General features: G+C 44.3%; 1 protein-coding gene across 1 annotated transcript; it reads left to right on the top strand.

Moving 5' to 3' along the window:
- Window positions 1-2,880: 2,880 nt before the first annotated feature.
- On the top strand, window positions 2,881-11,944 carry PDCL3 (phosducin like 3). Its single transcript, XM_008523713.2, has 6 exons — window positions 2,881-3,141; window positions 5,340-5,472; window positions 7,867-7,957; window positions 8,213-8,356; window positions 9,138-9,346; window positions 11,574-11,944. Exons 1-6 carry the CDS (start codon window positions 3,136-3,138, stop codon window positions 11,714-11,716), a joined length of 726 nt encoding a protein of 241 aa, XP_008521935.1. The 5' UTR covers window positions 2,881-3,135; the 3' UTR covers window positions 11,717-11,944.
- Window positions 11,945-13,978: the final 2,034 nt, after the last annotated feature.

Raw genomic sequence — 13,978 nt, 5'->3', positions numbered from 1 at the left:
CCTTTCCCCACCCTCCACCTCTGGTAACCACAAATCTAATCTCTTATTTCTATGAATTTTGGGCTTTTTTTTTTTCTTCTTCAGATAAGTGATGTATTCTAAAAGAGGGCCTCCAAAATGGAATGTGTTTTGGGCCCCACAAAACTTATCTGCCCCTAAATAAAGGTTTATCAGAGGATTCTCACTCCCGACTTTCTGTCACTACCACCTCATCCCCACCCTCCTCTCACCCCACCTGACCACCATGTTTGCTATTTCATTAATTTCTGACTTCTTCTGTCTGTGATTCTTTTTGCAAAATTAAGCAGATATGAATACGCATGTATATTCTTACTTAACCTTTTATTTTACACCAAAGCTGGCATGCTTGTATTCATTATTCTTATGCAAAAATAAAAATTTTTAGTGGTAAAATCCATCATTTCTTTCATTTGACTTTCTGGATTTTGAGTAATAATCATCAGAGGTTTTTTCCATTTTTAGGTTATAATGAAATTATCCCGTTTTCTTCCAGTACTTTTAGTTTTTAACTTTTAATTTGATATACACTGTGAAGCATGTATCCAATTTTATTTATTTTCGAATGGCTATCCAATTGTCCCAACACCATTTATGATAAAAAGCCCATCCCTCCTCGGCAGATTGAGAGGCCTTCTAGGGCATACACTAATGTTTGTGTGCTTGGCTCTATTTCCAGACTTGTTCTGAACCTGCTGCACCATTGATCGATTTGTCTATTCATGCATCAGTACCAAACTGTTTTAATATCTCGTAGGGTTAGCTGTCCCCTCAGTTTGCCATTCTTTGTGTGTGTGTGTGTGTGTGTGTGTGTGTGTGTGTGAGGAAGATTGATCCTGAGCTAACGTTTGTTGCCAATCTTCCTCTTTTCCCTTGAGGAAGATTGTGGCTGAACTAACATCTGTGCCAATCTTCCTCTATTTTTTTATGTGGGATGCCGCCACAACATGGCTTGACGAGTGGTGCTAGGTCAGCACAGGGATCCCAACCTGCCAACCTTCTGCAAAGCAGAGCCCTGGAACCTAACCACTAAGCCAAGGGTGGGCTCCTCAGTTTGCCATTCTCCTTGTTTATTTTATCATAAAAAACTTTAGAACCAACCTCTCTAGCCTCAGAAAACAATTTGTTGAGTTTTTAAAATAAGACTGTGTTAATTTTAACACATTAACTTGGAGAAAATTGACATCTCTGTGAGTTGAGTCATCTTATCCAAAAATGAGTGATTTCTTTCCTCTCGTCCAAGTTGACTTTTGCATCTTCAGGAATGCTTTATAATTTTTCTCATGTAGGTTTCTGTGCACTTCTTGAGCTTATTCCTAAGTGCTTTTTTCTTTTCTGTTGTTATTGTAATCAGGGTTCATTATGTCCTGTAGCGTGTTATTGTAAATACAGACTAAGGCTATTTTTTGTATGCTAATTTTATATCCTGCTCCTATATTGAATTCTCATATTGTCAATACGAATTTAAGCCTTGATTCTCCCAAGGTTTTCCAAATACGATAATCATATCAAATCATCCACAAATGGAAATATCTTTTCCATTTCCTTTCTTTTCTAATTCTTATGGCTCTATTTTTTTCTCCTGAGCTCTAATTATTTTCTTCGGAGCCAAGAGTGATGGAATGAAAAACAGAGTCTCTGCAGAGGTGTGACCGACTGCACAGGAGGAAAGCGCCAGTCTTCGACGAAAGTGGGATAGGCAGCTTTCTTGCAGAGCAAAGGCAGTAAAGTTTGAGATTTTGGATTGTTAATCTCCTCCAGAGAGAGGGATCATGTATTGGAGGTGAGTTTGGGCCTCAGGAGATAGCTAAGGCTGGGAATCAGGAAAGGATCTAAGAGCACCCACACTGCTGCTGCGGAGGACGCAAACCTTAGCATGGGGCCAAATCCACCCGAACTAGTCTGGGTCCTGACTTTAATGGTGAGACCAGGGAAAAATCATTCAGTGTGCTGCTAGATAAATGAATAAACAAATGCTTTAAGAGGCCTATAATTCTATGGGAAGGAGCTAGGTAACTCTTAAGGAGCCTTATAAATTAAGTGAAAGTTCCTTGCCCTCAAGGAATCATTTGATTCACTCTATATTAATGGTTATGCATATTCGCAACACCTGAGGATCTTTAAGAAAATAAGTTTCAGCCCCCATCTCCAGGGATGTAATTTGACAGGAGATGGAGCTCCGGGGTAGCTAGTTGCAGTTTTTGAAACCTCCCAGGTGTTTCTAATACGCAGCCAACGTTGGGAGTCCTACGCCTACCCCACAGATGTGTGGGTTTGTGTTCTCTCCGTCCGCTTCGTTGCCCCGAGGCGGCAAGTCAGCCCAGGCGTCCAGGGAGGGACACTGCTTTCTTAGCTCAAATTTGGAGTGCTCCGTAAACAAAAGCCTGGAGCCCAGCGCCTGGATTGTACCATTCAGACCCTGCTCAGTTTTATTCAGTGCCTTCTGTGTGCCCCTGATGGCGCTAAGCACTTTTGCAAATATGGATCGCCTGGGGCTCAACTAGGTGAAATGACTTTCGCCTTTCTGGTGTTTTTCTGTCATGACCACTGTCGTATACGCAGAGCCTAGAATAGTGCCTGGCACATAGTAGGCCCTCAATAAATACGTCTTATGAATGAATTGCCTTCTCTGATGCTGAAATGATAGCGAGTGAATTCGAGGTGGCCCTGCATCATTTTTCATTGTAACATTGGGTCACTGAAAGATACTATTCCTGACATCTTGGGCCAAGACCTCTTTTACACGATTGGCCTGCGGCTGGAGAGGGCGCACGGAGACCGCATACCTCCTCCGTCCGGCCCCGCCGCTCCCAGACCGAAAACCTGCCCTAATACGGTAGCGCCCGCGATTGGCTCTGGGTCACGTGAACGCGGCGGCAAGGACAGACAGTAGGCGTCTCCAGCCCCGCTCATGCGCACAGCCTCCGCGCCTGTCCCTGGGGAGCGCACGCAGCCCCAGGGGCCCCGCGTCCTCCCTGGCTCCGCCCCGCTCACGCCTGGGGGCGGGGCTAAGGCCGCGCTGGGAGAAGAGGCGGGGCGGCGGCTGCGCGCGTGCGCGGAAGAGCGCTGAGGGGCGGGGGTGCTGCGGCCGGCTTGGCTGGAGGCATTTGAGACAAGATGCAGGTGAGCGAGCCGAGGGCGGGAGGCCTGGAGGCCGCGGCCGCTTGTTTACCCCACTGGGTCCTCGCCGATGGGGGACTGTCCCAGCCCGGCCTACGGGAAGCGCCGGGCGCCGCTGGCACGGGGGAGGCCACGCGGGTGGAGGCCGGGCGCAGGCGCAGTGCGGGAGGGCGGGCGTGGTCCCGTCGGGACCTGCGGGCCGGGCGTCCCTACCCCTCTGTGTCCTGCCCCGCAAATCTCGGTGCTTTCGCGCTGCCTCTCCTTGAGATAGGATCCCGTGGGGCCTGTGAAGGACTCGCCCGTCCCACCTGACAAAGTTACTTCCTACTATTAACTCTGTTAGTGAGCACCTGAGCAGGTGTGTTGTGGACCCCCTGTACAGATGTGGGAACTGAGGCTTGGAGCAGTGAAGGGCCGCGCCTGGGGGTCCCATAACGTGAAACAGTGTTCCTGACTCTTCTTCGAGCTTTGTGGGGTTAGTTACACCCTCTTCCCCCTAACTTTGGTGTTCAGGTGGAGGTGCGCTTCTTTCGGGCTCCCTGGCTTCCAGAGCTCAGCTCAAGGGTCCCTCTGCGCAGTTACTGTCATAAAATGGATAAAACCAAATCCCCTAGTTTTGTTCTTTTGTACTTGGAATTTGCTGATGGAATTTGACTAAAACCCAAAGAAAAGTGAAAGAAGATGAATGAAGACACCGTGGATGGATGCTTTTACGAGCAAAGTATGTGACAACTAAATTTTGTCACTGTCCAAGGACCCTCCTTTAAAAGTCATTCTGCTGCCTCCCGCATCACGCTGTGTCCAGGAATTCTGACAGTGACAACTAGCACATGGGGTTAGTGTGGGTTTGGTTGGGGCGGGAGGTATTGGAGGCTGGAGAAGATGATCATCTGCAGATGCAGCAATCTGCCTCAAGCCAGACCCCCTCAAATGGTGAAGAAGGAGCCCCGGGGCTGCCCTGGCCTCCCGCACATTCTCTATCCTTCAGGTCCCTTTTAAAAATGTCACCTCTTCAGAGGCCTCCCCTGACCACTCCGTTGAAAGGATTCTGATCGTTTTTCTTTTGATGTATCTCAGCAAGACCGTGACACGGGGCTACGGCTGGAGCCTTGTCCCAGCGCCCTTTCCACAGGGCTCCTTGATTTCGTGTTCCAAATTGGGTCCATTAGCAGTTCCTGCCAAGCCAGGCAAAACCAGTGTTTGGGCCGCTGCATTCTGGAGCTAAGAGCCCCCTGTGACATTTATCCTTCTGACATTTGATCCTGGCAAATCTGACCTGTTCTAGCGAGGCAGTGTCTTCCTAGATGCCGCGCCTCTCTGTGGCTTGTGAGGGTTAACTAAGTAGACACAGGTAAAGGGCTTGGGAGAGTGCTCAGCACCTGGTACTTGGTAAGTGTCAGCTTTTGTGAGCTGTTGCATGGGGTCTGAGCTCTTCCTCTGGGGTTCGGCCATCGGAGAATCTGTCAGCCTGGCATCGGGCTCTCCGCCCTCTCAGATTCTACTGCAGCCGCTTAGAACTTGGCCATGCTCAGTATCCCCGCTCTTGGGTCCTGTGCACGTGCTGGTCCTTCTGCCTGGAAAATGACTTCCTAAATTCTCCTGATGTCTGGTTCCTTCTCATCCTCCCATGATGGTAAATTGTCACCTCTTCTGAGAGAACGTCCCTGCCCATCCTGTGGAATGCAGGCCGCCTGTAACTCTCTAGGTCAGCAGCCTGTTAGTCAGTGTATTTGCCACAGTTTGTAGTATATATCTATTTGTATGTTTAATTGTGCATTGTCTGTCTCTTCCTCTCGACTATAAAAAGGTGACTGGCATTCACCATGCTTCCCTACCATCTAGGACAATAATTTACATATAGTAGGAACTTAGTAAATATCTGTTGGATGAATCACTCCAAGTCATTAATAAAAATAATTGAACAGAAACCAGCTCAGAGCCTTGGTATCAGCATTGATGCCAATCTGTGTGTCATATCCTGATTTTTGCCCCAAGACTAGCTCCTCAGTGGGGGATGGAGTGGAGGACGAGAAGAATGGAACAGGGGCTCTGGGTCTTTTGATACTTTCTCAGAAATAGGCCACAAAATAATTTGGCTTGAATCCTTCTTCCCAACACCTTTCCCATTTGACCCCTTGCCCAACATGGCACCTTCCATACTGGGCTTTGCACTCATGGTATCCTCGGTCCACCTGCTCTAGGACCCCAACGCAGACACTGAGTGGAATGACATCTTACGAAAAAAGGGCATCCTGCCCTCAAAGGAAAGTTTGAAAGAATTGGAAAAGAAGGCTGAAGAGGAGGAGGAGCAGCGAGTCCTTCAGCAGTCAATTGGTGAGCAGTCAGCGGGTGATTCCTTATTTGTTCTGTGTCTGTCTGGGTTAGGAGACAGCTGTCTAAGCCTCTGACTGCTTTGGTAGAAGGACCCTCTGAGCAGGAGGCAGGAGCCAGGGCTTGGAGTGCTGGATCGGACACTGTGGGAACTCATTCGAGTCACAGGATGTCTCTGGCCTTCACCTTTCTGGGCCACAGACTTAGGGGGACATCAGAGGCTCCCTTCATTTCCATAATTCCTAGTCTGTGTCAGAGGCGCACGTGATAATCCTGAAGAAAGTATTTCTGAGTCTTGAATTTCTGGTCTCTGATTCGCTTTGGATAACGTCATGAAAATTTGCTCAAAGTTTTGATGTTCATATTCTCCTGAGCTTATCCTTTATTATCTTTGTGGTTTTAGAATATTAAAATGGCTTAATTTGGGAAAGCACAGCATGTTTGCAATGTGTAGGGTCTGGGAGAGGAGTTTTCTCAAAGGAGCTGTACCTCCTGGATCACAGTCCCTGGGGTGCCTGTAAAAACCCAGCCCCTACTGAATCCGAATCTCCGGGGGCGGGGCCCAGGAATCTGCATTTACACAAGTGCCCAAAGGCTTTCTGAGTCACAGCAACGTTTGAGAAGTGTTGATCACAGAGGCTAGTACTTTTGTCCCATTTACACGTTGGAGCTAATTTGGAGAAAGGTTTATTACAAACATTTATCCAGCGAACCTTTACTGGAAGATGACTGTGTGCCAGGTGCTGCTCTAGGCAGTGGGGTGTAGCTGCATACAGGCCAGACGAAAATCCCTGTCCTCGTGGAACTTCCATTCTAGTGGGGGAGAGGAGAACAAGTAATACATAGGTGAAATGTAGGAAAATATGGCAGGGAAAGGGCCTAGAAAGGGCTGGAGGGGTGAGTATAATTCTGGATGGGGTCAGAGAGGGCCTCATGGGGATGACGTTGGGTCACCTGAGGGAGGTGAACCGAGCTACTTTAGCAGGTGAAAAGCACGTTGGGGCATCCCTGAGGAAGTCAGTGTGACTGCGAGAGAGAAGTAGTGAGGTCAGAGAGGCGACTAGGGGTCAAACCATTCAGGACCTTGTAGCTTCTAGGAGTGTCCTTGGCTTTACACCTACTACGGTGAAAGTTGTTGGAGGTGTGAACAGAGTGGTGATGTGCCCGCCATGTTGACAGCACCATCCTGCTGCTGCCTTAGTGAGCATGGACTGTGGGGGGCAAGGCAGGAAGTAGGAGGACTAGTCTGGAAACTACTACAGTCATTCAGGCAAGAGATACCATTGGCTTGGACCAGTGTGGTGGCAGTGGAAGTGGTGAGAAGTGGTCAGATCTGGATATATTTTGAAGGTGGGGCCAACGGGGTTTGCTGATGGAGCCTATGAGGGGCGTGAGAGAAAGTCTGGGTGACTGCAAGGCTTCGCGCCCAAAGGATGGAGTTACACCAACTGGGATGAGGATGGCTCATCTCTTGTGAGATTTTTATTAGACAAATAGAGATGGTAAGTGGACAGTTGGGTGTCTTTCTCCAAATCAGAGAAACAGGGGCTGGAGGCATAGATTTGGGAGTTGTCAGCATTTTGGCAGTATTTAAAGCTGTGAGATGCGGCCACCAAGGGAGTGGGTATAGATAAGGAAGAAAAGGGGTCAGTCGGCTTAGGGTCTAAAGGAGGGGTGGCCGTAGAGGAAGGAGGCGAGGAGGCGCCTGGAAGGACGGCCTTGCACAAAGGAGGCAGGATGGGCTGGATCGAATGCCGCTCACTCAGCAGTGAAGAAGTCAGGGTCATTGTTGACCTTGATAAGAGCAGTTTTGTGTAGTGATGGGGTGGGGTTCAGGGGACAAAAGCCTGATTTGATGTCAGGAAGCAAGTGTTTATGGCAATAAAAACAAAATACACATTTTTTAGCCATTGGGTAAAAGAAAAGGTAGAGCTGCCTACCGCTCTCAGGAAAAGAGCAAGCAATGGTGTGATAATCGCTTTAACTCTAGAAGGGTGTGCTGGCGGGGGGGGGCACCCACTGGTATCCTCCCACCTGCTCAGAGATATGAGAACTGGTGACACCCCAGTCCGTGCCCGTGCTTGAAGATCAGACCAGCTAAGTTCAGGCAGACACAGCTCTCTGGTTTCATAGACTTGGAAAACGTCTCATTCATGTCCTTGTTATTGTGTGGCGGTAAGAGAGTCAGGCCCACAGATACCAACATGGTTCTCTCTTTTTAAAACACCCTCAACTTCTTATTTCCTAGTGTAATACCTAAAGTACTTTTTATTTAGGTTTTGGTGGGCTGGGGGTCTTTTGGTGTTGCATGCACATCTTTAGGAGAAAAGCGAAGGAAAAAAAATAGCATGTTTATCTTTTAAATTTTTCGGTTTTTGCTAATGTAACTACATTCAGTGAAAACGTATGAAGACATGACTTTGGAAGAACTGGAGGACAATGAAGATGAATTTAATGAGGAGGACGAACGTGCTATTGAAATGTACAGGTTAGTGCCGCCCAGAGGGACTGTTCGATTTTTTTGTGTGGCACTAAAATATGTGCCCTTTGAAAAATTAACTTTCTGACTGAGATAACATTAGGAAAGGACTATAATTAAATAATAATGTTAGAGATTTCTGGTCTTATACTTTGCCATGGAGCAAATAAATAGACCTGGACCTTTATAAAAGTTGCTGTCTGAAAGGTGTGTGTGTGTGCACATGCGCGTGTGTGTAAGATGTCTCTCTCTCCTGTTGTGCAGACAGCAAAGACTGGCTGAGTGGAAAGCAACTAAATTAAAGAATAAATTTGGAGAAGTTTTGGAGATCTCAGGAAAGGATTATGTTCAAGAAGTTACGAAAGCCGGTGAGGGCTTGTGGGTCATCTTGCACCTCTACAAACAAGGGTGAGCTGATCTTATCACTGTCTTTAAATGTTAACCCGAATTTATGTCTCGACCATCTTGGACTTAATCCACATTGGAGGGATTTTTACTACTGTTTATGTGTTTTCGTCGCTGATTTGCCAAAACCTTAAAGCCTAATTTTTGTCTTCAGGCTTTCACATTAGTATTTGTGGCTAATACGAATGCCTTTGTTACAGTGTGGCAGTGAAGACTTGGCTTTTATTGAAAAGGAGTGCCTGTTATTTATCCCTCTAGGGAAACTCTGGCGTTTCAGAATTCCGTGTAATGAATCCCTCTTGTTCATGATGCGGGAGACCTTTATAATCATTGTCACAGTGAGAGAGGCAGTGGTCCTCAGTGTTCCTCGCCTCCGGTCTGTTCTCCGTACTGTGCAGTCAAGCGCTGGTGTGGTAGTTTCTTTAAAGCAGGAAATGCTTTCTGACCTGTTTCACACCTTCTAAATCCTGAATGTTCTCTCATATAGAAGGGCATAACAATTATCTCTACATTGAAGCTGCTTTTCTGACATATTGTTGGATCAAATTAAATTGGACTTTGGATTTCGAGTTCTTCGCTTTCCTTGAACGTAGTAGAAAGTTTTTTTAAAATGTTAATTCCTCTTGGCTGGAGTGGCAGAATCACTTGTGAAGCTATTATGAGGTTTTATGTAGGGTGGAGGGTAGTTGAGCTTTCTTCTGTCTCTGAATGCAGAATCACGATTGCTTCTGTTTCTGTTTTACAGGATTCCCCTCTCACATTGTTTCCTATTTCTATTTTATAGGATTCCCCTCTGCGCCCTGATAAATCAGCACTTCAGTGCACTTGCCAGGAAGTTTCCTGATGTCAAGTTTATCAAAGCCATTTCAACAACCTGCATACCCAATTATCCTGATAAGAACCTGCCCACGGTATTTGTTTACCTTGAAGGTGATATCAAGGCTCAGTTTATTGGACCTCTGGTGTTTGGTGGCATGAACCTGACAGTAGATGGTAAGGGCCTCTTTGAGATAGTCCAGGGCACGTGAGTGATGCCAGTGCGTAGAGATGGCGAGGGGATATTTCTCTTGAAGAGGGTGCCTGTTTCCTAGACATGTGTTACGATGATTTGTCAAATTCACCTTTGCCCCTGTGTCCTGTGTGAGTGATTGTTAAAAGGGAAGAAGCACATTTAATCTCTCATCTTAGACAAGTCATTGGGGCACTTACAGCTGGACTCTCATAATTCTCAGTTAAGACAGGGCACATGGACTTTAAAATATATATATTTAAAATCAACGTCTAATATGTTTTATTTGCCCCTACAGTTGAATATGTTTTAAGTTGTAGCTGAAGATCACATCGTTCATGTTTTATTTAATTCATATGAACAAATTAGTGACAGAATCTTATCTGTATATATTATGTGTATATATATAAATCTCTATAGAAATATTTTCTCAGTTGAGTAGCTTAGTAGCTTTTAAATTAAATCAAAAGTTTATTCTGCCTCTTAACTCCTAAAGGATGTGTCTTTGTATTCCTTTCCACCACCTGTTACACACGGAGGTGTCAAACTACACAGACATACATGACGTGAAAGAGAGAACCTGAGGCCCGAGGCATCCTGCTAAGTCAAATTCTTTATCTCTTTATTGAAATAATATGTCCAACTATGCTTTAGTAGTATTTAAAAACATATGTTAAAATATGACTTTATATACTACTTTATATAACTTCTTATATAAGGTATTGATCTGGGAAAAGTATAAACACACACACACACAAATATTACATCAGTTACACACTATTCCAGTCTTCAGAGGCGTACAGCGTTTCAAACTAAATATATTTTGCATCTTATTTTGGTCCTTTTGAACGTACCACGAGGGGAGAGAGAGGTGTACAATAGTAGTTACAGTCTTTATTTCTAGGAGAAGTCTTTGAGGATTAGTAAACTTATAAAACAGTGATTACTGCATATAAGTGAACAATAACGTTAAATACATGCACTTAGACGTATGTACGTGTGTGGGGGTCTAAACATATTCTTGAATCCAGAATCAGAAATCTTAAGATTTTTTTGGTAAGAAATTTGTTGAATTATAACATTCAGCTGAGGTACCCAGAGCTGAAAATACTGGTGGTGGTCATCTCTGTGGAGCACTTTAAATTAATGTGACTTCAGGAGCATGAGTTGTCAGAGTCTGCGGAAGTAGCTCATTAGCAGAGCCTCACTTTTAAAGCAGGCTCTTTGTTGTGGAATCTCTCACATGGGGCCTCAGTTCTGCCCAGGGTCTTCTCTGCAGTGGAAAAACACATCACTTGATTTTGCTTCACGAGGTCTCACATCCATGTGGAGTTTCAGTAATTATAAGAGAATGAAATACGGGAATTATAGTCAATCGCTCTTTATTTTCTGGTCTTTTTTATTTTTTACTTGGAACAAATGCATCGCTTCTAGAATGTCATCATACATTCATCCTTTGACTCTAATAGATTGAGATATTGGACATGAGGCTTAAGAATTTCCTTTTGTTAACTAAAATTAGATTTAATGATTAGATTGCCAGTAAGACTGTGAAAAGTGTTTCCTGTAAACGTTCTATGCGGATTTCTTTCCTGGGAAATTGTGCAAGTTGGAAAACTAGTTGTTAGAAGACAAGTTTAGTCTTTGTTTCTTATTTTATTTTATTTTTTAAAAGTTGGCACCTGAGCTAACAACTGTTGCCAGTCTTCTTTTTTTTTTTTTTTCCTTTTCTGCTTTTTCTTCGCAAATCCCCCCAGTACATAGTTGTGTATTTTTTAGTTGTGTGTCCTTCTCGTTGTGGCCTGTGGGACGCTGCTTCAATGTGGCCTGACAAGTGGTGCCATGTCCCTGCCCAGGATCCGAACCAGTGAAACCCTGGGCCGCCGAAGTTGAGCGCATGAACTTAACCACTCAGCCACGGGACTGGCCCCTGTTTTTTATTTTAATTACCATGTAGTTTCAAATGTATGTAATATCTCATTTGATTTCATCTTCTGAAAAAGTATTTGAAAGTATTTTTGTTTTACTTCCTAAAAGTCTGATTTTTTTCCTTCTAGGTACCTACCTTAAAATTATGGCACTAAAATTAAATTGCCATCAAATGCTGATAATTGTAATTTGAGCTTAGAAAAAAACATGGCTTATTGGACTTGAGGGTGAGGGCCCCTGTGCACTGTGTCTTAGGTGATTTGCTCTTTCTTTGTCATGCAGAGTTGGAGTGGAAATTGTCTGAGTCTGGAGCCATCAAGACAGACCTGGAGGAAAACCCTAAGAAGCCAATTGAAGACGCCTTGCTGTCCTCAGTGCGGTGCTCCGTCCCCACGAGGAGAGACAGCGATTCTGAGGATGACTAAGGCTGCAGCCGCAGGGACACGCCGGACTGTCTTGATGTGACAGGTCATCTTCATTTTTTTAAAAAGGAGTGTATCCTTTGGTTTTTAGCCTTTTATAATTATGTTTCAAATCTCATGGATTTCAGAAATAATCATTGCTGGGAATCCTATTAAATTTCCTGGAACTCTCTTTTTAAATTAATAACATTTCCTTAAAAAAGAATAAAAACGAGCTATTGGTACGGCAAATGTGTATGTTTTCTTCTCTTATATTTTAACTAAGCTGTAAAACTATGTATTCACTATTTGTTCACATATAACTAAATAAAAAGGAATATAGAGTTTTTTAATAATTTGAATAAATTATACAGTGGAAAAACTACAAACTAAACTTGGCAGTCACATTATTCTTTATTTTTATTCTTTTATAAAGGTAGCAACAGGATTATTAGCTCAAAGGAATGATTGATAGGAAAAAATGTTATTTATCCTATTTAGAAGGAATAGGTAATAATTTTTATGAAACAAACATTCTTATCAAAGCAATAACTGAAAGATTAGAATTTACTGCCCTTTGGGCCAGAATACTTTTTTCTAGTTAAAATGGTTTTTTGTCTCAGACTCTTGAGATGTCAGGTGATTTCAATTACTGTAGAAATCCACCTTAAATTCTTTTTTTGGAAATAGGTAGATACCAGCACACACATAAATAGGTAAACTGTATCTCAGTCAATCAAAAATGTATCAAAGTGTTTTCTGAACCAGAGTCCTTCTTGTCAAGTTGACATTGTCAGAAAAATTAGGGAAAATATTCCCTAATATTCGTGTTGAATGATGTAGTACTAAATGCTGGTTTGAATCTTAAAAATATGAATCAGAGAGGGTACAGAGTTCCTTGAGGTTATTGTACAATTTATTTTTGCTCTAATTCAAAGAATGTCAAGCCTCCGTGACCCATTTTATCTGTCAGAAGTGTCTGTGTTGGTGGATATTTGTTTTTCTACACACATGAGAGCCAGCGCTGCTGATAAAAACATACTCTGTAACGGTTTACTTTAAAGGGTTTTTCATGACGTTTTAGTTGCAGGGTTGAAACGAGGTTGCTCAGTTCTATCATTTCTGTGCTGGCCCCATGGGTTTTGTGGGAGAACTGCCTTCTGAGATTGTCTGTTAGCTGGCAGTGCGATGAGGTGCTGAGGGAAGAACAAAGCGGAAAAGCCTGGGTGCTGCGTTTGCCTGGGAGCCGCAGTGCACGCAGCTCCCCAGGAAGAGAGACGAGCTGTGCTTGAGGGTGGTGGGGAGGCAGCGTCCGCATTATTCCACTGTGGAGCCCATTCAGGATGTAATTCTAAATATTCACTTTGCCTCTGATCTGTGTAACTCTGAAAACTGCCTTGTGATCTTGCCTCCGTGCCAGACTCAGACACTTAGTTTGAACTCAACAAAAGCTCAGGTGTCCACGGACTTGGTTAATGAGGCCTGTCTGGCACCCAGGCCCCAGGCAGCTGTTTAGGCATGCTGACTGAACTTGATTTAAAAAGAGGGAGAGAGAAGCATCTCTATCCTAAAATTAGGATTGTGGTTTAGAACCTGAGCACGTTTCTCCAGGTGAGTTCATTCTGGGAGACTGCCCTGGAATATTTACCATTAACTTCTTTCTCTTTCATCCGTGACGTGACAGAGGTGATGCAAACTTGCCTGTTAGGTGTTGAGTTCATCTAATTCCACAGCAGAAACACACAGTGACCAGGGGAAAGCAGATAAGAAAGATACCTGGAGTCTGTCTTCTGGTATTTGGAGGAAAGCGTGATGGAGGAGGGTGTTCAGTCAGTGCCGGGGAGCCCTTTCTTAAGTGAGCCAACTTCCAGAAAGCTGGGATAGTAAATGGGGGAAGGGAAATGGAGTAAGACTATATAGTCAAATACAATTGATGCTTCCATATTTTCTTATTTGTAGAGGAGGAAAAGGATGTAGCTAGGTTATACACCTAGCTCATTGCAGACCTAAATTCACATTCTCACTCACCGAGGTTGCAGACCGTTGCTTAGGCAGAGACCTACCACAGAGCGGCTTCCGGGGATCAGGTACTTGCGAGAAGTTGTATTGGATGGGAGAGGCGCTGTGTGAGAGATGTGGAAGGGCTGTTAGAAAGGTGTCCTCTGTCACCAGTGCCTAAATTTTTTTTGTCATTTATTACCTCCAGCTTTAATTTAGTTTTCTTACATAGCGAGCCCAAATTTTGACACAGTGCTTTTCAAGTGTAACCAGCCAAATGTGTCGTGA

The sequence above is a fragment of the Equus przewalskii genome, chromosome 14, assembly GCF_037783145.1.
Source record: "Equus przewalskii isolate Varuska chromosome 14, EquPr2, whole genome shotgun sequence".
NCBI classification, from domain to species: domain Eukaryota; kingdom Metazoa; phylum Chordata; class Mammalia; order Perissodactyla; family Equidae; genus Equus; species Equus przewalskii.
Note: the sequence above shows the minus strand (reverse complement) of the source record. Positions and strands in the feature narration are given on the sequence as shown.

Coding starts and splice junctions, on each gene's coding strand:
- PDCL3 (XM_008523713.2), top strand. Junction 5,473..7,866: donor AGTCCTTCAGCAGTCAATTG/GTGAGCAGTCAG, acceptor AACTACATTCAG/TGAAAACGTATGAAGACATG. Junction 9,347..11,573: donor CATGAACCTGACAGTAGATG/GTAAGGGCCTCT, acceptor TTTGTCATGCAG/AGTTGGAGTGGAAATTGTCT.